Consider the following 26,702-nt stretch of genomic DNA (forward strand, 5'->3'; position numbering starts at 1 on the left):
AGGTAAAACAGCTGCCAATTTAATGCGACTACTTAGTCTAAACAGGCTAGTAGAAATGAAGAACTTTTAACCTGTAAATGCAACAAAAAGCCAGAAATGAATGGGAAGACATGTCCAGAAAAGTTTGGCTAAATTTTCCCCAGTCCATTGTCTTAACAGGTTAGGGAATTGCAGACGGCACTTAAATATGGTAATTCTGGGTTGAGAACTCGTGTGGAAAGTCCTCAAAGCCAAATTCCAACTCCTGTTTTACTGTTTTATCCCCTCGAGCCATGGAAAATACATGGCTCAAAAAATAAAATAGAAGTTTTAGCGGTGTGAATCTAGTAGTCGACTATAGGGGGTATTAAAAATAAACACTCCATCCTGGCTAACACGGTGAAACCCTGTCTCTACTAAAAATACAAAAAAATTAGCTGGGCGTGGTGGCGGGTGCCTGTAGTCTCAGCTACTTGGGAGGCTGAGGCAGGAGAATGGCGTGAACCCGGGAGGCGGAGCTTGCAGTGAGCCAAGATCATGCCACTGCACTCAAGCCTGGGCGACAGTGCGAGACTCCGTCTCAAAAATAAATAAATAAATAAAAATAAAAAAAATTAAACCAACACCAGAGCAAAAACTTACAGCGCTTACAATACCTTCCACGTGCTGTTTTATTTTACATAAAACCATGACGATTAAAAAGCTGGTCTCTCAGTTTTCCGGGTATTGGTTTGTTTCCCCCCTAAACTGTCGTTTTTATAGGCACTTGCACTGTCTTCTCAGCAGAAGTGCCAATGGCCTTCCTCGAGTCCTACGTTTAGCGATAGCAAGAATCACCCACTGACAGAGCTCGACTCGGGTGGGTACAAGGAAGTAGACAAGGAAGCAGGAAGAAACAAGAGGCGCACAGGTGGGCGGGATCCGTACTGGAGGCGGTGCGACCTTGCGGGGCGGTGCAAGCTGGCGGAACCCGCGTGAGTGAGGTTGGTGTTGCGAAGGGAACTAGTCCGGTGCAGGACGTGGGGCTTTTGCAGCCCAGCTGGTTCCGGCTGGGGAAGATGGCGGTGGCTGAGGCGGTGTCCGGGGAGCCGCTGGTGCACTGGTGCACCCAGCAGTTGCGGAAAACTTTCGGCCTGGATGTCAGCGAGGAGATCATTCAGTGAGAACAGTTGGGGTCCAAGCGGGGAAGGAGCTCTGGGATGTGCACTGCCTGAGCGAACAGGGAAGCGGGGAGGACTGAAAAGTTAAGAGAGAAATGTGATAAAGGGGCTGCAGTCTGTAGTCTGTAGGCGTCGAATTCTGGCCTCCGCCTTTGTAGTTTAGTTTCTGGAATAGGGTGTCCGGCTCCGCAATCTGCCGTTCAGGCTTTTTTTCCTGGGAAGACGCCCAGTCTGTAATAATTAGTACTGCATGACTGTCCCAGGAGCCAGTTTCCTTTCTAGAGAGAAGGGGCAGGTCAAATTGTATTTCCTAACTCTTAACTCTTTATTTATTTATTTATTTATTTATTGTTGTTATTATTGAGACCGAGTCTCTGTCGCCCAGGCTGGAGTACAGTGGCGCGATCTTGGCTCACCGCAACCTCCGCCTCCCGGGTTCAGGCGATTCACTTGCCTCAGCCTCCCAAGTAGCTGGGATTACAGGCACGCACCACCACGCCCGGCTAATTTTTAAAAATTTTTAGTACAGTCGGGGTTTCACCATGTTGTCCAGGCTAGTCTCCAACTCCTGACCTCAAGTGATCCGCCCGCCTCGACCTCCCAAAGTGCTGGGATTACAGGCGTGAGCCACCGCACCCAGACATACTCTGAACATTTTAGTGGGCCCAGTCTGAGTTGTGTCAGTACGGCCAATAGGGTCAGCTGTGTCAATAGGACCTAGAATTTAAGTGGAAGCAGCGTGGAAGAGTACAAATAGCTTCCGACTCTGGAGTTGCAGGTTCTATATTCTGTTGTCGTTTACCTGTTTTAGAACCCAAGACAACTTAATTTTTCTCTCTGTACCCTGGTTTCTTCATCTATAAGAAGAATCATTAGTAGGCATGCTTTATGACTCTTATGAAATGGAGATGGTAAACATGATTTAATATCTGCTTTCAACTGATTAAAGAACATTTGTTGCACTGTTACACGCCAGATATTGGGGTAACAAAGACAAGACAGTTGGGTTCCCCTTCGTTGATGAGTGCTGAGATTGGGAAAGTGAAGGGGCTTGTTGGAGCACAAAATAAATGATCCTTATTAAGATTTGAAAAACTCGGAAGGTTTACTGGAAAGGATGACTTTCACCTGAGAACTAAGGAATAGACAGAGTGGAGGTCCAAAGTGTTCAGGCAGTGGAGAAAGCTGCAAAAATGGGACTTGATCAAAGAACTGAAAGTGTTCCTTAATTTGATTCCTTGGTCACTAATGCTGAAACCTAAATTGCAGTTCTAGGGCTTTTGTAGGAAGTAAGATGAGTTTCTGAGTTTGGGAGAAAATAGACTTTTTGGCAAGGAAAGAGTTAAAGTAGGCTATTTTAATGGATTTTTTTGAGGCCCTAGGAGATGGCTCAAGCCCTTATTCCCAGCACTTTGGGAGGTGGAGGTGGGAGGATCGCTTGAGACTGGGAGTTGGAGAGCAGTCTGGGCAACATAGCGAGACCCTGTCTGTACAGAAATAAAAAAAGTAAACAACAAGATAAGGGATTTTTTTGAAGAGTAGAATAGACAACAAAACAACAGCAAAATCTTATGGTTTGGCTTTACCCTTGCTTGAAGGCAGTCAAATTAAGTATTTAGTAGTTTTCAAACATTTTTTAAAGCAGTGGAATGCTATAAATGAAATAATGCAACTTTGCAATATATAAAACAGAAAAGTGTTTTTTACGAATATAAGTTCAAACTTTTCACTTTTTTTTTTTTTTGAGACGGAGTCTTGCTCTGTTGCCCAGGCTGGAGTGCAGTGGTGTCATCTCAGCTCACTGCAACCTCCGCCTCCCGGGTTCAAGCGATTCTCCTGCCTCGGCCTGCCAAGCAGCTGGGATTACAGGTGTGCACTGCCATGCCTGGCTAATTTTTGTATTTTTAGTAGAGATGGGGTTTCATCATATTGACCAGGGTGGTCTCGAACTCCTGACCTCAGATCCACCTGCCTTGGCTGCCCAAAGTGCTGGGGTTACAGGCGTGAGCCGCCGTGCCTGGCCCAATTTTCACATATTTATTATAAAGTTACCCAGTATTAAAAAAAAAAAGATTGAGGTGGCCAGGCGCAGTGGTTCCTGCCTGTAATCTAAACACTTTGGGAAGTCAAGGCAGGCAGATCACTTGAGGTCAGGAATTTCAGACTAGCCTGGCCAACATGGTGAAACCCCCACTCTACTAAAAATACAAAACTTAGCTGGGTGTGTTGGAGAGTGCAGGTCGTCTCAGCTACTTGGAAGGCTGAGGCAGGAGAATCCCTTGAACCTGGGGGCAGAGGTTGCAGTGAGCTGATATCGCACCACTGCACTCCATCCTGGGTGACAAAGTGAGACCTCGTCTCAAAAAAAAAAAAAAAAAAAAAAAAAGGAAAAACGAAAGATTGAGGCTATTTTTGATAAATTAACAGTTTGAAACAGGGTAAGAATGATAGATGTAGTCTTCTCAGTCTAGAATCCAGTTGTATTTTGTTTGGATTACACAGTATCAAGAACATGGTTTCTCAGGCCAGGTATGGTGGCTCATGCCTGTAATTCTAGCACTTTAGGAGGCCAAGGCAGGCAGATCAGGAGGTCAGGAGTTCAAGACCAGCCTGGCCAACATGGTGAACCCCCATCTCTACTAAAAATACAAAAAAAAATTAGCCAGGTGTGGTGGCGGGCACCTGTAATCCCAGCTACTCAGGAGACTGAGGCAGGAGAATCACTTGAACCCAGGAGGGAAAGGTTGCAGTGAGTCGAGATCTCACCACTGCACTCCAGTCTGGGCGACAGAGCAAGACTCCATCTCAAAAAAAAAAAAATTGTATTCCCCCTGGGAAGAAGGTCAGTGCCCATCGGCATGTATTATGCTAAGATACTATTTGAATCATTTGTTAGGTATTCACTAGTATGCACAACAGGCTGTTATGCCATGATGAAAGCATTTGCTGTGCCTTGCCTGGCATTTAATTGAGAATTACCCAGGTGTACATACTACAGTAATGTACTAACTTGAACAATTTTATATGAGTGACCTGAATTTTTAAAATAGCACAGAGCTATTAACTTTTTTTTTTTTCTTTTTTGAGATGGAATCTCACTCTGTCACCCAGGCTGGAGTGCAGTGACAGGATCTTGGCTCACTGCAACCTCTACCTCCCAGTTCAAACAATTCTCCTGCCTCAGCCTTCCCAGTAGCTGGGACTACAGGCTGGTGACACTATACCCAGCTAATGTTTGTATTTTTCGTAGAGATGGGGTTTCACCATGTTGGCCAGGCTGGTCTCTAACTCCTGACCTCAGGTGATCCACCCGCTTCAGCCTCCCAAAGTGCTGGGAGCTACCATGCCCCGCCATTTTCGTTTGTTTGAGACAGAGTCTCATTCTGTTGCTCAGGCTGGAATGTAGTGATGCAATCATGGCTCTGCAGCCTTCACCTCTGAGACTCAAAGAATCCTTCCACCTCAACCTCCCAAGTAGCTAGGACTACAGGCACATGCCTCTATGCCTGGCTAATTTTAATTTTTCTTCTAGAGACAAGGTCTCCCTATGTTGCCCAGGCTGGTCTGAAACTCCTGGGCCCAAGTGATCCTCCAGCCTCAGCCTCCCAAACTGTTGGGATTACAGGCATGGGCTCCCGCACCCAGTCAGAAGATTCTCTTAATGAGGCCCAAAGGCACATATTTGTTTACCTCTAGAGCATAATTCTGCAGTTCCACCACTACACTATGAAAAGAATGCAGTACATATGCTACCAATCATGGGACAATTTCATAATTTTTACAAATTTAAAGGATATAGCACGATGATAATTTTCTTACGTTCCATATCATTGTGTCTGAATTACAGTTTCTTCAGGTTTTGTACTGTCTTCAGTGTCTTATATGTTAATTTGTAAGTAATTTTTATCACTTCTTTCTCCTGTAATGATAAGATGTTCACTGTAGAAAACTAAAAAAATCAGAAAAGGATAAAAGAGTAAACCAAAATTACCGTAATACTACAACCCAGAAATAAGCACTGTTTCTTTCTGTTTTTTCCAGTATATATAATAATGTAAAACTTTTAAAAACATATTTATTGGCTGGGAGCAGTGGCTCACGCCTGTAATCCTAGTACTTTGGGAGGCCGAGGCGGGTGGATCACGAGGTCAGAAGATCGAGACCATCCTGGCTAACACGTTGAAACCCCGTCTGTACTAAAAAATACAAAAAATTAGCCAGGCGTGGTGGTGGGCACCTGTAGTCCCAGCTACTCACGAGGCTGAGGCAAGAGAATGGCGTGAACCCGGGAGGCAGAGCTTGCAGTGAGCTGACATGGCACCACTGTACTCCAGCCTGGGCGACAGGGTGAGACTTTGTCTCAAAAAAAAAAAAAAAAAGTAAGAAAAAAGAAAATAAAAATAAAACTACCTTTATTTTTTTTTTTATTTTTTTTTTTTTTTTGAGACAGAGTCTCGCTCTGTCACCCAGGCTGGAGTGCAGTGGCCGGATCTCAGCTCACTGCAAGCTCTGCCTCCTGGGTTTATGCCATTCTCCTGCCTCAGCCTCCCGAGTAGCTGGGACTGCAGGCGCCCGCCACCTCGCCCGGCTAGTTTTTTGTATTTTTTTTTTAGTAGAGACGGGGTTTCATGGGGTTAGCCAGGATGGTCTCGATCTCCTGACCTCGTGATCCGCCCGTCTCGGCCTCCCAAAGTGCTGGGATTACAGGCTTGAGCCACCGCGCCCGGCCATAAAACTACCTTTAATCCCATCACTCACTAGTAATCATTTTGGTGTATAACTTTTTTTCCTACACATAAGTGTATGTATGTATACCTTCATACCAGTTAGGATCATATCGTATTTCTAGCATCTAGCATAGTACTTGGCTCAAAGTAAACACTCTAATAGATTAATGAATGGTTTTTACTACCTAGATCTCTGTTAAGATTACTGAGAAACAGTGTAAGTTAGTCTTGTTTCAATAACTTATATCTTTGCCTCCTGAGGTATGTTTTGTCAATTGAGAGTGCTGAAGAGATACGAGAATATGTTACTGATCTCCTCCAGGGAAATGAAGGCAAAAAAGGTCAATTCATAGAAGAACTTATAACCAAATGGCAAAAGAATGATCAGGAGTCGATTTCTGATCCTTTGCAGCAGTGCTTCAAAAAAGATGGTAAGTTAATGTAATTAAGCAAATGTTGAAATATTGGTAAGTGGGCAGGCTTAAAGAATTTAATTTTTTTTTTCCATCTTGTATTTCTTCACAACTAACTTAAACAGAATCATATGTATACATATTTTTAGTTCGGTTCTACTCAATCCGTAATGAATTTTGCTCTAGTTCTTTTTTAACTTAGAAAATATCACCAAAAAATGCCTGTTTACAGACACAAATGTGGCTTCAGAATAATTTGAAAAATTTATACATAAAGAAACATTTTTCAGTCATGTGCATACCTGGGTGTAAGTAAAGTGTTGATTGACTATAGTATGAATAGCATTTAGAGATAACTACTTAAACAGTACAAAAGACGAGCACCAAACTAAATAAGTTATTATGCAATCTACAATATCAGAATTTTGTTTGTTTTGAAACATGGTCTCACTTTCATTGCCCAGGCTGGAGTGGTGTGGCTTGATCACAGCTCACTGCAGCCTCTGCTTCCTGGGCTCAGATGATTCTCCCACCTCAGCTTCCTGAGTAGCTGGGACTGCAGGAGTGTGTTACCACACCTGGCTAATTTTTTTATTTTTTTCTAGGGATAGGGTCTCACTCTGTTGTCCAGACTGCTCTCAAACTCCTTGGTTCAAACGATCCACCTGCCTCGGCCTCTCAAAGTGCTAGGATTATACATGTGAGCCACTGAGCTTGATTTTAGAATATCAGATTTTAATTTAACTTAAAACCAGCCACTTGTTTGAGTTCTTTTTCATTGACTGCACTCTTAAAAATGATGATTTAAATTTTATTCTGGTTTGGCAGGAAAAGATAATTAAAAATCTTCTCGATGATATCTTGACTCTAAATATTAAGCATCACCTTAGTTTATTAGCTATAGAAGTTCACCAGGAATCCTCTTATCAATCTGTGTGTGTGTATTTTTTTTTCTATCTTCAAAGAAATTTTAGATGGGCAGAAATCAGGAGACCATCTAAAGCGGGGTAGAAAGAAAGGGAGAAACAGACAGGAAGTTCCTGCATTTACTGAACCTGACACGACTGCAGAAGTTAAAACACCTTTTGATTTGGCTAAGGTGAGTGCTTATAGATTGAAGCTTTTTCTGGCTATTGGAGAAGAGGAAGTGACTAATACATTTCAGAGAGCAAAGTGTACAAATTGGTCTAGAATGGCAATTTTTCAACAAATGCATGAATTTTAGGAGGAAAAATTACATGTACTCCTTTCTCTATGGTAGATTTTTTCTTTGGCAACCTGATTAGTATTATAAAGGCATCTTTGCTTTTTTTTTCCCCCCCGCCAAGAAGGAGTCTTGCTCCATCGCCGAGACTGGAGTGCAGTGGCACCATCTTGGCTCACTGCAACTTCCACCTCCTGAATTCAAGCAGTTTTCCTGCCTCAGCCTCCCGAGTAGCTGGGCGCTCGTCACCATGCCCGGCTAATTGACATCTTTGCTTTGAGATGAGATTCAGGCAGATAAATATAAGTTGAAAAATATTTAATGAAGTGTGTCCCATGCGGCTGGTGCTTTTTTTTTTTTTTAAGTATGGAACGCTTCATGAGTTTTTTTTTTTGAGACGGAGTCTCGCTCTGTTGCCAGGCTGGAGTGTAGTGGCAACACCTCCTGGGTTCAAGCGATTCTCCTGCCTAGTCTCCCGAATAGCTGGGACTACAGGCACGCGCCACCATACCCAGATATTTTTTTTTTTTTTTTTTTTTTTGAGACAGAGTCTCGCTCTGTCGCTCAGGCTGGAATGCAGTGGCTCAATCTTAGCTCACCACAACCTCTGCCTCCTGGGTTCAAGCGATTCTCTTGCTTCAGCCTCCCGAATAGCTGGTACTACATGCCCACACTGCCACGCCCAGCTGATTTTTCATATTTTAGTAGAGACGGGGTTTCACCAAGTTGCCCAAGCTGGTCTCGAACTCCTGAGCTCAGGCAATCCACCCACATTGGCCTCCCAAAGTGCTAGGATTATAGGCGTGAGCCACCGCACCTGGCCCCGTTTTTGAACTTTAAATAAATGGAGCTAAATAGTGTGTACTCTTGTATCTAGCTGTTTTTGTTTGTTTGTTTGTTCGTTTGTTTTTTGAGATGGAGTCTTGCTCTGTCACCCAGGCTGGAGTGCAGTGGTGCAATCTTGACCCACTGCAACCTCTGCCTTCGGGGTTCAAGTGATTGGCTGGCCTCAGCCTCCCAAGTAGCTGGGATTACAGGCGCGCACACTACCACACCCAGCTAATTTTTGTATTTTTAGTAGAGATGGGATTTCACCATGTTGGCCAGGCTGTCTTGAACTCCTGACCTCAAGCAATTTGCCTGCCTTGGCCTCTCAAAGTGCTGGGATTACAGGCGTGAGCCACTGTGCCCAGCCAGTGTCTAGCTTCTTTCAATTTATGAGATTCATCTCTATTCTGGACAGCTATATTTTCTCATTCTCATTGCTACACAGAATTTTATTAAGTGAATACATCACAATTTATCCATTCTAATATTTGGATAGTTACCAATTCCAATGCAACAGTGAACATTCTTGTATATATTTTTGGTGAACATATTTACACATTTCTGTTTAGTATGTATCTAGGAGTTGAATTGCTGTGTCATGGAACATGCATATGTTCAACTTTAATTGATATGAGTTTGCAGTCCTGCCAGCAGTGTATGAGAGGTCTAATTCTTTTGTATCTTTGCTAGCACTTCATATTTTCTCTTTTTCAGTTTAGCCATTCTGATTGGTATTTAGTGGTATTGCATTTTGTTTTCGTTTTTGCATTATTTTTACGAGAAATTGAGAACTTTTTCATATGCCTGTTAGTCATTAGGATATCTTTTGTTACGAAGTTCTTATTTAGGTTTTTTTTTTTTGCCCTTTTTTTTTTTTTTGAGATAGGATCTCACTCTGTTGCCCAGTGGTGCAAACTCAACTAACTGCAACCTCCACCTTCTGTTTGCCTGTTTTTCTATTGTATTATCTGTCCTTTTCTTACTGGTTTCTGATTGAGTCAACTTTATATTTGTTTTTCTTATTTTATTGATTGCCCATATTTCCAAATCTGTGAATATCATCTGCTTTTAGATGCATTCTTGTTTCTTATGATCTCCAATTTAGCTGTTTTTAAAGATGTCATATAAACAGATCTAACTGCTACATTTACCTTCCACTAGCCATAGTAATGGGCTGAAAGCTACTAGCAGAAAAGACAAGGTAATTACCAGCTAGTTTTTCTAGAGTATAACCTTTCCTTAGAAATTTGATTATAACTAATTTGTATTTCTTCCTTTCCCTGCCTTCTTTCTTTGTTCTTGGATAGTATATAAGTTGTTATTGAACAGAACTGAGCATTTTCTCCCTTGACTTTTTACATTGTCGTTAATTATTTGATGTTATTCTGATGTCTTTGTACAATTAGGCACAAGAGAACAGCAACTCCGTAAAGAAGAAGACAAAGTTTGTCAATTTATACACAAGAGAAGGACAGGACAGGCTTGCAGTCCTGCTCCCTGGTCGCCACCCTTGTGATTGCCTGGGCCAGAAGCACAAGCTCATCAATAACTGTCTGATCTGTGGGCGCATTGTCTGTGAACAAGAAGGCTCTGGCCCTTGCTTATTCTGTGGCACTCTGGTAAAGTATTTCTTTTCTATTTTATTTTACTGTGCTTTGTGTTAATATGCAGGGCCATTCAGATATCAAATAATTTCTCTCTTTTTTTTTTTTTTTTTTTTTTGTTGAGACAGAGTCTCACTCTGTTGCCCAGGCTGGAGTGCAGTGGCGCGATCTCGGCTCACTGTAAGCTCCGCCTCCCGGGTTCATGCTATTCTCCTGCCTCAGCCTTCTGAGTAGCTAGGACTACAGGCGCCTGCCACCATGCCTGGCTAATTTTTTGTACTTTTAGTAGAGATGGAGTTTTACAGTGTTAGCCAGGATGGTCTCGATCTCCTGACCTCGTGATCCACCCACCTCGGCCTCCCAAAGTTCTGGGATTACAGGCATGAGCCACCATGCCTGGCCTTCTCTTTTTCTTAGTAAATTTCTTCCCTAAAATATCCAGTGAACTCGAGTAGCAGGGATATGATTAATTAGAAACCCAAGGTTAGGCCAGGCAAGGTGGCGCACGCCTAAAGTCCCAACACTTTGGGAGGCCAAGGCGGGTTTTGGGAGGCTGAGGTGGGAGGATCCCTTGAGCCCAGGAGTTTCAGACCAGCCTGGGCAATGTAGGAAGACCCTGTCTCTACAAAAAAAATATATTTTTTTAATTAGTTGGGCTGGTGTGGTGGTGCGCACCTGTGGTAGCAGTTACATGAGGGGCTAAAGTGGGAGCTTCACGTGATCTCAGGACGTCCAGGCTGCAGTGAGAGAGCGAGTCCTTGTCTCAGAAGAAAGAAAGAAACCCCAGATTATATCCTACTACTCAGGCCATTAATGAGAAGGGTTTTGAGAACATGCATTGTTGAGAGATCCAAGTCTTCTTGTGTCAGATTAACTTTAAGAAAACTATAGGGCCTGAAATGTCAAAATTAATTTTGTCTAAGTCTTCAGTTCTGGTGTGGCTCCTAGCCCTAGGAGAACAGAGACACTGTGACAGAATCCTCAGGTCATTATAGCTTCTATTTCCAGGATACCACCTTGTCATAACTCTGGTTTGTCTGAGAGAATGACCTCAAGAATGTAGTGATAATGACTCACAAAAACCCTTAATGAGCTATCTAGAAAGCTAATTTTACCAAGTTGAGCTGGCTGGCAGAAGCAGTGACATTTGGTGTTGGTAAAGGCATCCATTTTATATTACTTCATTTTCTCCTCTTTTCTGATGGGGCCCTTAATTTTTTCTTTTCTTTTCTTTTTTTTTTTTTTTGAGACGGAGTCTCACTCTGTCGCCCAGGCTGGAGTGCAGTGGCGTAATCTCAGCTCACTGTAACCTCCACCTCCTGGGTTTAAGCAGTTCTCTTGTCTCAGCCTCCCTAGTAGCTGGGACAACAGGTGCACACCACCATGCCCGGCTAATTTTTTGTATTTTTAGTAGAGACAGGGTTTCACCATATTGGTCAAGCTGGTCTCGGAACTCCTGACCTCAGGTGATCCACCCTCCTCAGCCTCCCAAAGTGCTGGGATTACAGGTGTGAGCCACCGTGCCTAGTGAAACCCTTAATTTTTTCATATGCTCAGAATAAGCTGATAGACAATGGATGACCTGAAAAATGTAGTGTCTACTAATAAAAATGTCCATTAAATGGCAGTACATCTCCTCCCATATGGAGCTTTCTCTTTAGAGCAAGCTCCTATAGCTGCTGGCAGGAATTCTGTGTGTCATTGAGGCAACTACTAGGAAGTATTGTACAGTGTTTTCTCCTAGGTCCTTGAATCTTTTAGTTCAAGAAACAATGTAGGCCGGGCGCGGTGGCTCAAGCCTGTAATCCCAGCACTTTGGGAGGCCGAGACGGGTGGATCACGAGGTCAGGAGATCAAGACCATCCTGGCTAACACGGTGAAACCCCGTCTCTACTAAAAAATACAAAAAACTAGCCGGGCGAGGTGGCGGGCGCCTGTAGTCCCAGCTACTCGGGAGGCTGAGGCAGGAGAATGGCGGGAACCCGGGAGGCGGAGCTTGCAGTGAGCCGAGATCTGGTCACTGCGCTCCAGCCTGGGCGACAGAGCAAGACTCCGTCTCAAAAAAAAAAAAAAAAAAAAGAAACAATGTAAAGCAGATTGGCCTTGAAGTCTGTTTGTTTGTTTGTTTGTTTGTTTGTTTGTTTGTTTTTGAGACGGAGTCTCGTTCTCTTGCCCAGCCTGGAGTGCAGTGGCTCACTGCAACTTCCGCCTCCCAGCTTCAAGTGATTCTCCTGCCTCAGCCTCTCAAGTAGCTGGGATTACAGGTGCCCACTACCACGCCCAGCTAATTTTTGTATTTTTAGTAAAGAGGGTTTCTCCATATTGACCAGGCTGATCTTGAACTCGTGACCTCAGGTGATCCACCTGTCTTGGCCTCCCAAAGTGCTGGGATTACAGGCGTGAACCACTGCACCTGTCCCTTGTTTGTTTTTTAGACAGTCTCAGGCCAGGCATGATGGCTTATGTCTGTAATCCCAGCACTTTGGGAGGCTGAGTTGGAAGGATGACTTGAGCCTGGGAGGTGGAGGTTGCAGTGAGCAGAGATGGTGCCACCGCACTCCCATCTGGATGACAAAGCCACACCCTGACTCAAAAAGAAGAAAAGAAGAAAAAATAACTTACTTTCAAAGGATAAATATTTCCCACTGTTGAGAATACTGGATAAAACATATGATATTTTACCATAAAAAGTAACCCAGTTCTAATCATGAAGTCCAAATCTGACAAGAGAAGTTAATTATAAGAAGATGTCTTATTAAAAAGAACCAAAAGCCAGGTATGGTGGCTGATGCCTATAATCCCATTGCTTTCAGAGGCTGAGGAGGGAAGACTACTTGAGCCCAGGAATTCAGGACCAGCCTGGGCAACATGGCAAAACCCTGTATCTACAAAGAAGTCCCAGCTCCTGAGTAGCTGGGACTACAGGCACACACCACCATGCCAGGCTAATTTTTGTATTTTTTTGTTGAGATGGGATTTGGCCATGTTGCCCAGGCTGGTCTCGAATTCCTGCACTCAAGCAATCTGCCTCAGCCTCCCAAAGTGCTGGGATTACAGTCATGAGCCCCTGTGCCCAGCCTTTTTTTTTTCTAAACCATTAAGTCATTCAGGGAGATGTGCAGTGATATAAGTTTTTTGTTTGGTTCATAAAAAAGAAATGGAAAGAGATCTGGAGAAAAACTCATTTGCATTTTTATATTTTGATGTGTTTGGATTAAAAAACACCAGTAGTCTCATAATTTTACCCCATCTAATATGTAATTTCAGGTTACTTTTAGATATATCAAGAAAACAATATAATTTAACTATTGGATCACATGTCTTACTCTTATTATTTTACAGGTGTGTACTCATGAGGAACAAGATATTTTACAGCGTGACTCAAACAAGAGCCAGAAACTGCTAAAGAAACTCATGTCAGGTAGACAGCAATCTTCTAACTGGATGACTCGGGTGATGGGTGTCTTGTTGCGTCTGTGGTTGTTTCCCTTTTCTGTATTCTGGAGTGCAAGATGCAGTTTATTCACTCATTCTCTGTTTTTGTTTTTGTTTTTGTTTTTTTGAGATGGAGTCTCACTCTTATCACCCAGGCTGGAGTGCAGTGCGCGATCTCGGCTCTCTGCAACCTCCGCCTCCTGGATTCAAGTGATTCTCCTGCCTCAAACTTCCGAGTAGCTGGGATTGCAGGTGTGTGCCATCACGTGTGGCTAATATTTACTTTTTTTTTTTTTTTGAGATGGAGTCTCGCTCTGTTGCCCAGGCTGCAGTGCAGTGGCACTGATCTCAGCTCACTGCAACCTCTGCCTCCTGGGTTCAACTGATTCTCCAGCCTTAGCCTCCCAAGTAGCTGGGACTACAGGTGCATGCCACCACACCTGGCTAATTTTTTGTATTTTTAGTAGAGACGAGGTTTCACCATGTTAGCCAGGATGGTCTTGATGTCCCGACCTCGTCGTCTGCCCACCTTGGCCTCCCAAAGTGCTGAGATTACAGGCGTAAGCCACTGCGCCCAGCCAGTATTTACATTTTTTTAGTAGCGATGGGGTTTTGCCATGTTGGCCAGGCTGGTCTTGAACTCATTACCTCAAGTGATCCGCCTGCCTCGGCCTCCCAAAGCATTGGGATTACAGGTGTGACCCACTGTGCCTGGCCTATTCACTCATTCTATAAGCATCTATTTTTTAGAAAAATTATTAAGACTACATAACATTAAACAGCAAAATAAATATTAGTATTACATTATAATCTAAAGAATAAAATTAATATTCTTGCGACCATACTTGTATAAATAACTGAATAAGTTAATAAAATGGAGAAAGGACAACGCTTCTTATAAAAGAATTCCAGTTAATAAAGTGTAAGAAATGAAAATACCAGAAAATCACAATTAGAACACTGCAGTAGTAACTGCCACAAGCACGATCCACCAATGGACTGAAATTATCGTGTGAAAGTTTTAAGAACAAGAGATTTACAGTGTCATGGAAGACAAGATTGAAGAAACGTCACAGATTAGACTAAGGATATATGTGACGACTAATTGCAGTATACATCCAGTATTGGATCCTAGAACAGAAAAATAACATTAATGGAAAAAAAATGTTAAAATCCAAATAGTTTGTTCATAGTGTTATACCAATGTTAATTTCTTAGTTTTGATAATTATACTATGGTTTTGTAAAATAAGACAGTAACATTAAAGTAAGCTATGTGAAGGTTATATAGGAACTCTACTTATTTTCTAATTATTTTGTATGCCTTTATGCTTGAAACACACCTGACAAAAATAGTGAAGGACTTCCTTTTTTAAATGTTTCTTTTATTTTTTATTTTTGAGACGGAGTTTGCTCTTTTTGCCTAGGCTGGAGTGCAATGGTACAATCTCGGCTCACTGCAACCTCCGCCTCCCAGGTTCAAGCAATTCTCCTGCCTCAGCCTCCCGAGTAGCTGGGATTACAGACATGCGCCACTACCCTGGCTAATTTTGTGTTTTTAGTAGAGACAGGGTTTCTCCATGTTGGTCAGGCTGGTCTTGAACTTCCAACCTCAGGTGATCCACCCACCTCAGCCTCCCAAAGTGCTGGGATTACAGGCGTGAGCCACCGTGCCCGGCCAACAATTTTTTTTTTCTTTTTCTGAGACAGAGTTTTGCTCTTGTTGCCCAGGCTGGAGTGCAATGGCACGATCTTGGCTCACTGCAACCTCCGCCACCTGGGTTCAAGTGATTCTCCTGCCTCAGTCTCTCGAGTAGCTGGGATTACAGGCATGTGCCACCATGCCTGGCCCATTTTTTTGTATTTTGAGTAGAGATGGGGTTTCCCCATATTGGCCAGGCTAGTCTGGAACTCGGCTAGTCTGGAACTCCTGACCTCAGGTGATCCGCCCACGTCAACCTCCTGAAGTGCTGGGATTACAGGCGTGAGCCACCGCACTTGGTCAGTTAAGGGCATTATTTTTATTTATTTTATTATTTATTCATTTATTTATTTATTTATTTATTTTATTTTATTTTTTTTTGAGACGGAGTCTCACGCTGTTGCCCAGGCTGGAGTGCAGTGGCGCGATCTCGGCTCACTGCAAGCTCCGCCTCCCGGGTTCCCGCCATTCTCCTGCCTCAGCCTCCTGAGTAGCTGGGACTACAGGCGCCCGCCACCGCGCCCGGCTAATTTTTTGTATTTTTAGTAGAGACGGGGTTTCACTGTGGTCTCGATCTCCTGACCTTGTGATCCGCCCGCCTCGGCCTCCCAAAGTGCTGGGATTACAGGCTTGAGCCACCGCGCCCGGCCTATTCATTTATTTTTGAGATGGAGTTTCTCTCTGTCTCCCAGGCTGGAGTGCAGTGGCGCAATCTCGGCTCACTGCAAGCTCTGCCTCCCGGGTTCACGCCATTCGCCTCCCTCAGCCTCCTGAGTAGCTGGGACTAGCTAGAGGCGCCCGCCACCACGCCCAGCTAATTTTTTTGTACAGCCGATGTTTCACCATGTTAGCCAGTATGTTCTTGATCTCCTGACCTTGTGTTCCCCATGCCTCAGCCTCCCAAAGTGCTGGGATTACAGGCGTGAGCCACTGCAACCCGCCCCTCCCCCCCCCCGCATTTTTAATTTTTTTAGACGGAGTCTTGCTCTGTCGCCCGGGCTGGAGTGCAGTGAGCGATCTTGGCTCACTGCAACCTCCGCCTCCCGGGTTCAAGCAATTCTCCTGCCTCAGCCTCCCGAGTAGCTGGGACTACAGGCGTGTGCCACTATGCCCAGCTAAATTTTGTATTTTTAGTAGAGATGGGATTTCACCAAGTTGGTTGGCCAGGATGGTCTTGATCTGTTGACTTCTTGATCCGCCTGCCTCGGCCTCCCAAAGTGCTGGAATTACAGGCATGAGCCACCGCTCCCGGCAGTTAAGGACATTATTAAAAGGAAAAACAATATACTCATTACCCACTACTTAACGCAAATATTTCATTTTGTTCCTGCCTTGGTTCATAGTACTTTTTGTTTTATATAGACAGATTGGTTGGGATTATAATGTAGTAATCTGTGTAAAAACATTTGTTTTTCCATTTTTCCAACTAATTCATAATTGGCTGCTATCTTACTATATATTCTTCATTATTGTTTTTAGTAGCTAAAAATAGTCTTTTAACTTGATTTATTATAATATGATTATTTCCTAATTACTGGATATTTGTTTCCAAATTTTAAATAATATCACAAATCGTCACCTTTATTAAGATAGCTTTTGATTTATTTCCTTGTGATAAATTTCTAAGAATAATGTTACTACGTCAAATAATGTGATCTTTTTTTGACACTTGAGATGTATTTGCCAGATTATTTTGTCCAAATATCATATAAATCACCAGGCATGGTAGCTTATGCCTGTAATCCCAGCACTTTGGGAAGCTGAGATGGGTGGATCACCTGAGGTCGGGAGTTCAAAACCAGCCTGACCAATGTGGAGAAACCCCGTCTGTACCAAAAATACAAAATTAGCCGGGCATGGTGGCACATGCCTGTAATCCCAGATACTTGAGAGGCTGGGGCTGGGAATTGCTTGAACCTGGGAAGCAGAGGTAGTGATGAGCCAAGGTTGTACGTTGCACGCCAGCCTGGGCAACAAAAGCAAAACTCCATCTCAAAAAAAAAAAAAAAAAAAAACATACTAATCTATAGCAATATTAGCATTGTACCCAGAAACCTGTTCACTCTTGTTTTGACATTTCAAATTTGTTTTAGTTGTAAAAGGCTGTAATTTTATTATTATTATTATTAATTTTTTTTTTTTTTTTTTTGAGGCGGAGTCTCGCTCTGTCGCCCGGGCTGGAGTGCAGTGGCCGGATCTCAGCTCACTGCAAGCTCCGCCTCCCGGGTTCCCGCCATTCTCCTGCCTCAGCCTCCCGAGTAGCTGGGACTACAGGCACGCCACTGGGCCCGGCTAGTTTTTTTTTGTATTTTTTAGTAGAGACGGGGTTTCACCGTGTTAGCCAGGATGGTCTCGATTTCCTGACCTCGTGATCCACCCGTCTCGGCCTCCCAAAGTGCTGTTTGTTTGTTTGAGACGGAGTCTCTGTCACCTTGGCTGGAGTTCAGTGATGTGCTCTCGGCTCACTGCAACTTCTGCTTCCCAGGTTCAAGCAATTCTTCTGCCACAGCCTCCTGAGTAGCTGGGATTACAGGTGCCTGCCACCACACCCAGCTAATTTTCGCATTTTTAGTAGAGACAGAGTTTTGCCATGTTGGCCAGGCCTCCTGACCTCAGGTGATCCACCCACCTCGGCCTCCCAAAGTGCTGGGATTACAGGCATGAGCCACCGCGCCGGCCTGTAATTTTATTATTAAAGAGGTTGCACATGCCTCTATATTTTTTTCAATTAGATGTTAAGGTAATCATTCTGAGAAAAAATGGTTCTGATTCTACGTACTCTCCTTGTTTGTTTGTTTTTAGTCTCTGTCAGGCTGGAGTACATTGGTATGAACACATTTTACTGCAGCAATTCTCCTGCCTCAGCCTCCCAAGTAGCTGAGTCTACAGGCATGTACCACCATGTCTGGCTAATTTTTAAATTGTTTGTACAGATGGGCTCTCATCATGTTGCCCAGGCTAGTCTTGAACTCCTAGACTCAAGTGATCCTCCCACCTCAGCGTCCCAAAGTGTTGCAATTACAGGAGTGAGCCACTGCACCCAGCCACCTAACCCATTTTGGATCTTGGGTATATCATAATCTATGGCTCTCTTTTCTGGGATATATAAATTTATAATATGCTGTCAAAGAAGATAGCACAACCATGGAATCAATGTTGGCTTTAGAGTTATACTCGAGCTCAGATTTTGTTTCTAGGGACTAATTTCTTTCTTTCTTTCTTTTTTTTTTTTTGAGATGGAGTCTTGCTCTGTCGCCCAGGCTGGAGTGCAGTGGCGCGGTCTCGGCTCACTGCAAGCGTTGCACCCTGGGTTCACTCCATTCTCCTGCCTCAGATTCCCTAGTAGCTGGGACTACAGGTGTCCGCCACAACGCCTGGCTATTTTTTTGTATTTTTAGTGGAGACAGGGTTTCACCGTGTTAGCCAGGATGGTCTCAAACCTCAGCTCCCCAAAGTGCTGAGATTACGGGCATGAGCCACTGTGCCCGGCCACTTGTCTAATTTCTAACTGTGTGAACTCAGTACATTTATAGTCATCTCTGAACTTTAGTTACTTTATCTGTAAAATAAAGATAATACAAACTGTCTTACAGGATTATTGTGAAAATTAAATAGCATGTATACTAAGTGCCTCAGCATTTAGCAGGTTCTTATTAAACTGAAACTGTTCATTTCTGCCCCTTTTGTGAAATTTTCTTTTTTTCTTCCATTATTTATTGTTTAGTTTTGATAATATAAAAGTATATTTAGGCTGGTGTGGTGGATCATGTTTGGAATCCCAGTACTTTGAGAGGCTGAGTTGGGAAGATTGCTTGAAGCCTGGACTTTGAGACCAGCCTGGGCAACATAGTGAGACCCCCTTTCTACAAAAATTTAAAAATTCAGACACAATGTCATGTGCCTGTTGTCTCAGCTACTCAGGAGGCTGAGGTGAGAGGATTGCTTGAGCCTGAGTTTGAGACTGCAGTGAGCTATGATCACACCACTGCACTCCAAACTGGGCAACAGCATTAGATCCTGTCTTGAAAAAACGTATATTTAAAGGTAATATTCAGCAAATTTTTTCACTGAGAAGGCATTTTTATGTCACATTCTTAAATACTTTGGTGCCCTTAGTGAACCAAATTTTTATAAAGGAAGAAAAGATCCCTACCATTTATTGAAAACCTGTCATGTGTCAAGCACTGCTTAATGCTGTACAAGTAAGTCCTGGACTGTGTACTTACTTTCCGTTGAAATGAAGGCTCCAGGCCATCAGGCCAGAACCAGATCTTCTGATGTTTTGTTCTTTGTTGCACACTGGTACAACTAATTTGTATTTAGAGGCTGACACCATTTGACTTCCTTATTGAATTTCAGGGGTGGAGAATTCTGGAAAGGTGGACATCTCTACCAAGGACCTTCTTCCTCATCAAGAATTGCGAATTAAGTCTGGTCTGGAGAAGGCTATCAAGCATAAAGACAAACTGTTAGAGTTTGACAGAACTAGGTATGAAAGGGTTAGAATAACAAATGCTAAGAAATAAACTAGTCTACAGATTCTGGCCATTATTTTGGTACTTGATACCTTCTCAAAGTGGAGTGTGAAAGAGTTAATAGCAAAAGAAGAGCTGGATGCTCTACATAGGAGGCCTACATCTTGTTTTTTAATCCATATTTGAATAATATAGGCTCCCACCAAAAGAATCCTGTCCCGTAGCATTTTTTGATTCCTGGTAAATGTTAGTCTATCCCCTGGACAGTTGATGTGACTTGACATAATTCACCACTTGTTTTACTTGTAGCCATTCATTCACTCACCTGTATTAGAGTACCTATTATGTGCAAACTGTTAGGCTGGGCTGTGGAGAATCTGTAAGGAATTGCCCTGCGAGAACATAGGTTATGCCCTATCATAGGAAGGCATGATTTACCCTTCTTCTTTCCTTTGACTAAATTTGTTTTTTGATTCAATAATCAGTATATTAAAATATAACTAAATTGACATTATACTCCTGCATTATTATTGTGTAGCCCATTGACTTCTCTCTGTGAGACAGATTTATGATAATTCTGTTTTTGACTTCCTCCTTATTTTTTTCTTTTGAACAAAATATTCGTTGAAAACCAGTTGGTGGTAAAAAATGTTTGGATAGGATTTATATGTTCCCTTCTCAAATGACTCTGTGAGGGTCCTCAGAGAGACCCTGAATCTCTTGTAACCTGAGAGTCTATTCCTGGCATTGTAATCTTTTGATGAGACATTCCTGCTACTTCCAAACCATTTGCTATGAATACATGAGATAAAATTTAGAAAACTATTCCTTAAATAAACCCATCACAAGGTGTGTAACGCATACTCACTCTTCATCCTTTCAGTATCACATTTCACCATACTCAGTAAAACGTATTTTTAGAAATACGTCTTACTAAAAATACAAAAAAATTAGCCGAGCGTAGTGGCGGGCACCTGTAGTCCCAGCTACTCAGGAGGCTGAGGCAGGAGAATGGTATGAACCCAGGAGGCGGAGGTTGTGGTGAGCTGAGATTGCGCCACTGCACTCTAGCCTAGGCGACAGAGCGAGACTCTGTCTCAAAAAAAAAAGAGAGAGAAATGGAATGCACTTCTTGATCAACAGAAACTGGAAAAGGGTCTCTCCCTATTGTTGCTGCTTTGCTGGTGTGTTCATGGGTACCAGTTTCATTATCTAGGTTTTTGTATAAGACCAATTTCCACCAGGCACAGTGGCTCACGCCTGTAAGCCTAACACTTTGGGAGGCCAAGGCAGACAGATTGTTTGAACCTGAAAGTTTGAGAGTAGCCTGGGCAACATAGCAAAACCCCGTCTGTACAAAAACAGAAATTACCTAGGCGTAATGTCATATGTCTGTAATCCCAGCTACTTGGGAGGCTGAGGTGGGAGGATCGATTGAGACTGGGAGGTGGAAGTTACAGTGAGCCGAGATTAATCCAGTGCATTCCAGCCTGGGTGTCATAGCGAGATTGTCTCAAAAAAAAAAAAAAATTTCTTCCAGAGTACTGTTAAAAATGTTTCTATTCTAAGTCTGCTTTATTTTTGTTTTATTTTTGTGTGTGTATGATCCGCCAGCCTCAGTCTCCCAAAGTGCTGGAATTACAGGTGTGAGCCACTGCACCTGGCCTAAGAAGACAAAATTTTTTTACAATTCTAGCTGAGTATGAAAATTTGAAGTCAATATATGAATCTAACTTCAGTATTTCCCTTATGTCTATTTATGTCACTATTTGTAATTATGGGGAAACTTAATCTTAACTGGATTTATGACATTGGAGTAATCACTCAACTTCTGTAAGCCCCAGGCTTATTATATGTAGAATGAGAGAATTAGACCATCAAGATTGTTTCCAGTTTTTAGTTTCTCTGTCAGTATGATCTTAGAAATAGGCCTGATTGTCATATCTTGGAACTTGGCCCCAGTGCATTAGTAAGAGCCTGCAAAGTGGGGTATAGGTAATACCATATAGTATAGGGTAATAGAATGTCTTAAGAGTAAATAGTTGGCCAGGCGCAGTGACTCACACCTGTAATACTAGCACTTTGGGAGGCCAAGGTGGGTGGATCACAAGGCCAGGAGTTCAAGACCAGCCTGGCCAAGATGGTGAAACCCCATCCCTACTAAAAATACAAAACTTAGCCAGGCATGGTGTCGCACCTGTAATCCCAGCCACTTGGGAGGCTGAGGCAGAGAATTGCTTGAACTGAGGAGGCAGTCATGCCACTGTACTCCACCCTGGGCGACAGAGCAAGACTTTGTCTCAAAAAAAAAAGAAAAAAGTAAATAGTTAAGCTACAGAACTGAGACTTCAGCATAGAACTCCAGTAAGCAAATAAGCCTAGGAAGAATAGACTGGATCCCAGTTACAGAGGGACTAGGATACTTAGTAAGCTGTCAGACATGAACTCAGATGCAGCAAAACTAGGCTGAAGCCCAGCTTTCAGAAGGCAGGGGCTGGACTAATATGAAAGGTGGAAGGAAAATGGATTACGGTGCTGTGTCTTTTCTTGCCTGAGGTTGAGATAAGTTCTAAGAGCTGAGCCTACACTGGAAATAAAACATATGCAGAGCTTGACTTGATTTTGGAATATATTTGAGATATTAAGCTACCTTGAAACTGTTTTCCAATAATTGGTCCTTATTTGTCAACAGATGACCTAATTACCATGTGTTCCCTTTTTCTCAGTATTCGAAGGACCCAAGTCATTGATGATGAGTCAGATTACTTTGCCAGTGATTCTAACCAATGGTTGTCCAAACTTGAGCGGGAAACCTTGCAGAAGCGAGAGGAGGAGCTGAGAGAACTTCGACACGCCTCTCGACTTTCTAAGAAGGTCACCATTGACTTTGCAGGAAGGAAGATCCTGGAAGAAGAAAATTCACTAGCGGAATATCATAGCAGGTGAGTGAGCAGCACTAGGAAGGGTGTCAAAGAAGGAATAGGTTGACCATAAAGGATTTTCCCTTTCTAGTGGATCTTTTATTTTTGTTGATTTAAAAAATGTGTTTATTTGGAATAGGAAGCATGTAAGAATAGCTAAGAAAAAGTTTTTAAATGAACACTCCTACCAGACAATTACTGATTTTTGTAGGTTTTTTTTTGAGATGGAGTCTCCCTTTGTTGCCCAGGCTGGAGCACAGTGACCCGATCTTGGCTCACTGCAACCTCCGCTCCCGGGTTCAAGCCATTCTCCTACCTCAGCCCCTTGAGTAGCTGGGATTACAGGTGCGTGCCACCATGCCCAGCTAATTTTTGTATTTTTAGTAAAGACAGGTTTTCACCATGTTGGCCAGGCTGGTCTCAAACTCCTAACCTCAAGTGATCCACCTGCCTCAGCCTCCCAAGTTGCTGGGATTATAGGCATGAGTCCCTGTGCCCAGCAAAAAAAAATTTTTTAAACAATGAGATATAGTTTGGGCACAGAAATAGGTTAATGAAACAGAATCCAGAAAGAGATTGGTATGTTTACATTGCATGTGTATGTGTGCACGGGTGTGTGTATATATATATGTGAGTTTAGTAATCAATAAAGCTAACATTTTTAATCGCTAAAGAAATAATTAAAATTGTTTTTTGGAATAATTGCCTGTTTGGAAAAAAATCTAGGTAATGTCTCTACCTCAAACCATTCTATGATGCTGTAATAAGTTTCACTACAGAGTTAAATATAAATAATATAAAGGGGGGCCGGGCGCGGTGGCTCAAGCCTGTAATCCCAGCACTTTGGGAGGCCGAGACGGGCGGATCACAAGGTCAGGAGATCGAGACCATCCTGGCTAACACGGTGAAACCCCGCCTCTACTAAAAAAATACAAAAAAACTAGCCGGGCGTGGTGGCGGGCGCCTGTAGTCCCAGCTACTCGGGAGGCTGAGGCAGGAGAATGGCGTGAACCCGGGAGGTGGAGCTTGCAGTGAGCTGAGATCCGGCCACTGCACTCCAGCCTGGGTGACAGAGCAAGACTCCGTCTCAAAAAAAAAAAAAAATAAATAAAAATAAAGGGATCAGAAAGAAATACAGAATCATAGGAGAATATAATTATAGTCTTGGTGTGATAAAGCTCTTCCGAAGCAAGATACAAAATCCTGAAGTCATGCCTGTATAAGATATTTTAAATAAAAAGACAGTACCAAGTTGGAAGAAAGTATTGTAAGTAGTTTTAATAGTCAAAGGAGCAATATCCATACTATATAAGTAAGAACTCTAGCAAATTAAAAGAAAACAACCAAAAACTCCAGCAGAAAAATGGACAAAAACTAAGAACAAACAATTTACAAGTGGGGACGTACAAATAGCCAATAACATTTGAAAAGATGTTCAACTAGCCATCAGGAAATACAGATTTAAAAACATAATGTATCAATTTTTTTTTGTGCATCAAATTTGGCCTAAATTTTTAAAAAAAAAATACTGCATATTGTGTGGATATAGGAAAATGGGGATATTCTGTTACTGTGAATGGGAGTATTAAAATGGTGTAGCCTACATACTGTAGGATTTTAACTATTCAGTAGTTTCCAGGGATTAGAAGAGAGGGAGGAATAAATAGAAGGAGCACAGAGAAGATTTTTAAGGCAGTGAAACTACTCTGTATGTAATTATAATGGTAAATACATGTCATTATAAATTTATCGGCCGCGCGCGGTGGCTCAAGCCTGTAATCCCAGCACTTTGGGAGGCCGAGATGGGCAGATCATGAGGTCAGGAGATCGAGACCATCCTGGCTAACATGGTGAAACCCCGTCTCTACTAAAAAATACAAAAAAAAACCTAGCCGGGCGAGGTGGCGGGCGCCTGTAGTCCCAGCTACTCGGGAGGCTGAGCAGGACAATGACGTAAACCCGGGAGGCGGAGCTTGCAGTGAGCTGAGATCCGGCCACTGCACTCCAGCCCAGGTGACAGAGCGACACTCCGTCTCAAAAAATAAAAAAAATAAAAATAAAAATAAATTTGTCCAAACCCATAAATTGTACAACACCAGGAGTGAACGCTAATGTAAACCATGGCTTTTGGGTGCTAATGATGTGTCAGTGTAGGTTGATCAGTTGTAACAAATGTACCACTCTGGTGAGGGATGCTAATAATGGTGGAGCCTATGTATTTGGGAGGTCTTGGGGAATGTGGATAACCTCTGTATATTCTTCTCAGTTTTGCTCTGAACCTAAAACTGATCTGAAAAATAAAACCTAAGGCTGGGTGCAGTGGCTCACACCTGTAATTTCAGCACTTTGGGAGGCCAAAGTGGGAGGATCACTTGAGGCCAGGAGTTCAAGACCAGCCTGGGCAACATATTGAGACCCCACCTTAAAAATAAAGTCTATTAGGCCGGGTGCGGTGGCTCAAGCCTGTAATCCCAGCACTTTGGGAGGCCGAGGCGGGCGGATCACAAGGTCAAGGAGTTCGAGACCAGCCTGGCCAATATGGTGAAACCCCGTCTCTACTGAAAATACAAAAGTTAGCCAGGAGTGGTGGCGGACACCTGTAGTCCCAGCTACTCGGGAGGCTGAGGCAGGAGAATCGCTTGAACCCAGGAGGTGGAGGTGGTAGTGAGCCATCATCGGGCCACTGTACTCCAGCCTGGGAGATAGAGCGAGACTCCGTCTCAAAAAAAAAAAAAAAAAGAAAAGTCTTTTAACATAAATACATAAACAAAAAAGTTACAACTTTTTAGAAGATAATATTTAAATTGTGCATTCTTTGACTTATCAGCTACACACCAGATATCAATATAACAATTTCATTTTCCCTTGTCAAAGATGTTTAAAAAATATTTGCCATTCTGAGACATGAAAAATGATATTTCATTCTAATTTTTATTCACATTCCTTTGCTTTAGTTGTATGCTAGTAAGTTTAAGTGTTCTAAAAATGTGTTCATTTGCTTTTTATTATTTCTTTTATAGATTCTAGAGTTCTGGATATACTTATCATTATACTGTGTCAAATCTATTCCCCTCTTTCAGACCTCATTGTCCCCACCCTATTTTAGACTCACCTCATCATAAAAATTCTTGTACTTTTTAAAAGCTTCAGACCTTTGTTTCTGATTTTTCCTTGGTTTGGAAATGCCTCCCCCAATCTTTGCATTTCACATACCTACCTCTCCCTTGAACCTACATGATACAACATGTTGGATGAAGGAATAATAACCACTAAACGGATTGTGCCTGTTTCATGGTAATTATTACATCCCCTCATGTATGATTCATCATCTGTACGGCTGTCTTAAATCTGCCACTTGGATCGAAAGCCTCTTAAAAAAAAAACAAAAAAGAAAGCCTCTTGAAGGCAGGAACAGTATCTTCTCCACCTTTTAAGCTGCCTTACATATGAGATATTCCTAACAACATATATTGAATTGAACTGAAGGTCAAGTTTAGCCTTTCCCGTTAGTTGAAGCTTTTCATTATGGTGTGCCTCAGAATTATTATTGTTATCCACAAACGTTTGTCAAGCATCCAACAGGAGCATTGATAGAGTAGCAAGTACTGTACAGCTATAGAATGAATTAAGATAGGGTTCCTTCAGGGCTTATGATCTCTTACTAACTAACCAGTAGGTTTCCACAATCTTTAAATGAAAATCATCACATTCTTTTATAGGTTTAGAGCCAGATATCCAGTGCCAACATCATGGGCACGGGATAACATGGGATATATCCAATGGTTGTTTAGATAGTAGGTAATATAGGACCTTAGAGAAAGGATTAAGCATTTTTGTGCTGGGCCAGTAGGGTACCTCTTTATAACTTCTGAGCCTTCAAGCAAAGATAGAATGCAGACCAGTGAGCAGGAGTAGAGAAAGGACTGCTGAGTAGGCAGAGGAATAACTGTATAGGTTGTATTGAGAAGATGAGCTGCCATAGAATACTCTTCTGTGGGTCAGGGTATTCCTAGGCAACTTTTTTTTTTTTTTTTCTTTTTGTGGCAGGGCCTTATTGACTGTTGCCCAAGCTGGAGGGCAGTGGCACCTCGAACTCCTGGGCTCAAGAGATCCTCCCATCTCATCCTTCCAAGTAGCTGGGACTACAGGTGTGAGCCACCACGCCCAGCTAATTTATTTTTTTGTAGAACCAGGCTCTCTATGTTGCCCAAGCTGGTCTCAAACTCCAGGCCTCAAGTGATCCTCCCTCTTTGGC

At 42.7% G+C, this 26,702-nt stretch overlaps 1 protein-coding gene across 2 annotated transcripts in view; it reads left to right on the plus strand.

Moving 5' to 3' along the window:
• Positions 1-1,009: 1,009 nt before the first annotated feature.
• Positions 1,010-26,702, plus strand: part of TRIP4 (thyroid hormone receptor interactor 4) — a 72,152-nt gene continuing 46,459 nt past the window's right edge. Inside the window, exons 1-8 of one of the 2 annotated variants that reach the window (XM_077938090.1) lie at positions 1,010-1,138; positions 6,128-6,297; positions 7,245-7,378; positions 9,718-9,818; positions 9,906-9,930; positions 13,258-13,336; positions 19,411-19,540; positions 22,253-22,468. In XM_077938090.1, the coding sequence (XP_077794216.1) occupies positions 1,038-1,138; positions 6,128-6,297; positions 7,245-7,378; positions 9,718-9,818; positions 9,906-9,930; positions 13,258-13,336; positions 19,411-19,540; positions 22,253-22,468 (956 nt within the window). In that variant the 5' untranslated portion in view covers positions 1,010-1,037. Of the gene's footprint in view, positions 1,139-6,127; positions 6,298-7,244; positions 7,379-9,717; positions 9,931-13,257; positions 13,337-19,410; positions 19,541-22,252; positions 22,469-26,702 lie in introns of both variants that reach the window. The other variant, NM_001266220.1, reaches the window with a different exon arrangement.

The sequence above is a fragment of the Macaca mulatta genome, chromosome 7 (assembly GCF_049350105.2).
Source record: "Macaca mulatta isolate MMU2019108-1 chromosome 7, T2T-MMU8v2.0, whole genome shotgun sequence".
NCBI classification, from domain to species: domain Eukaryota; kingdom Metazoa; phylum Chordata; class Mammalia; order Primates; family Cercopithecidae; genus Macaca; species Macaca mulatta.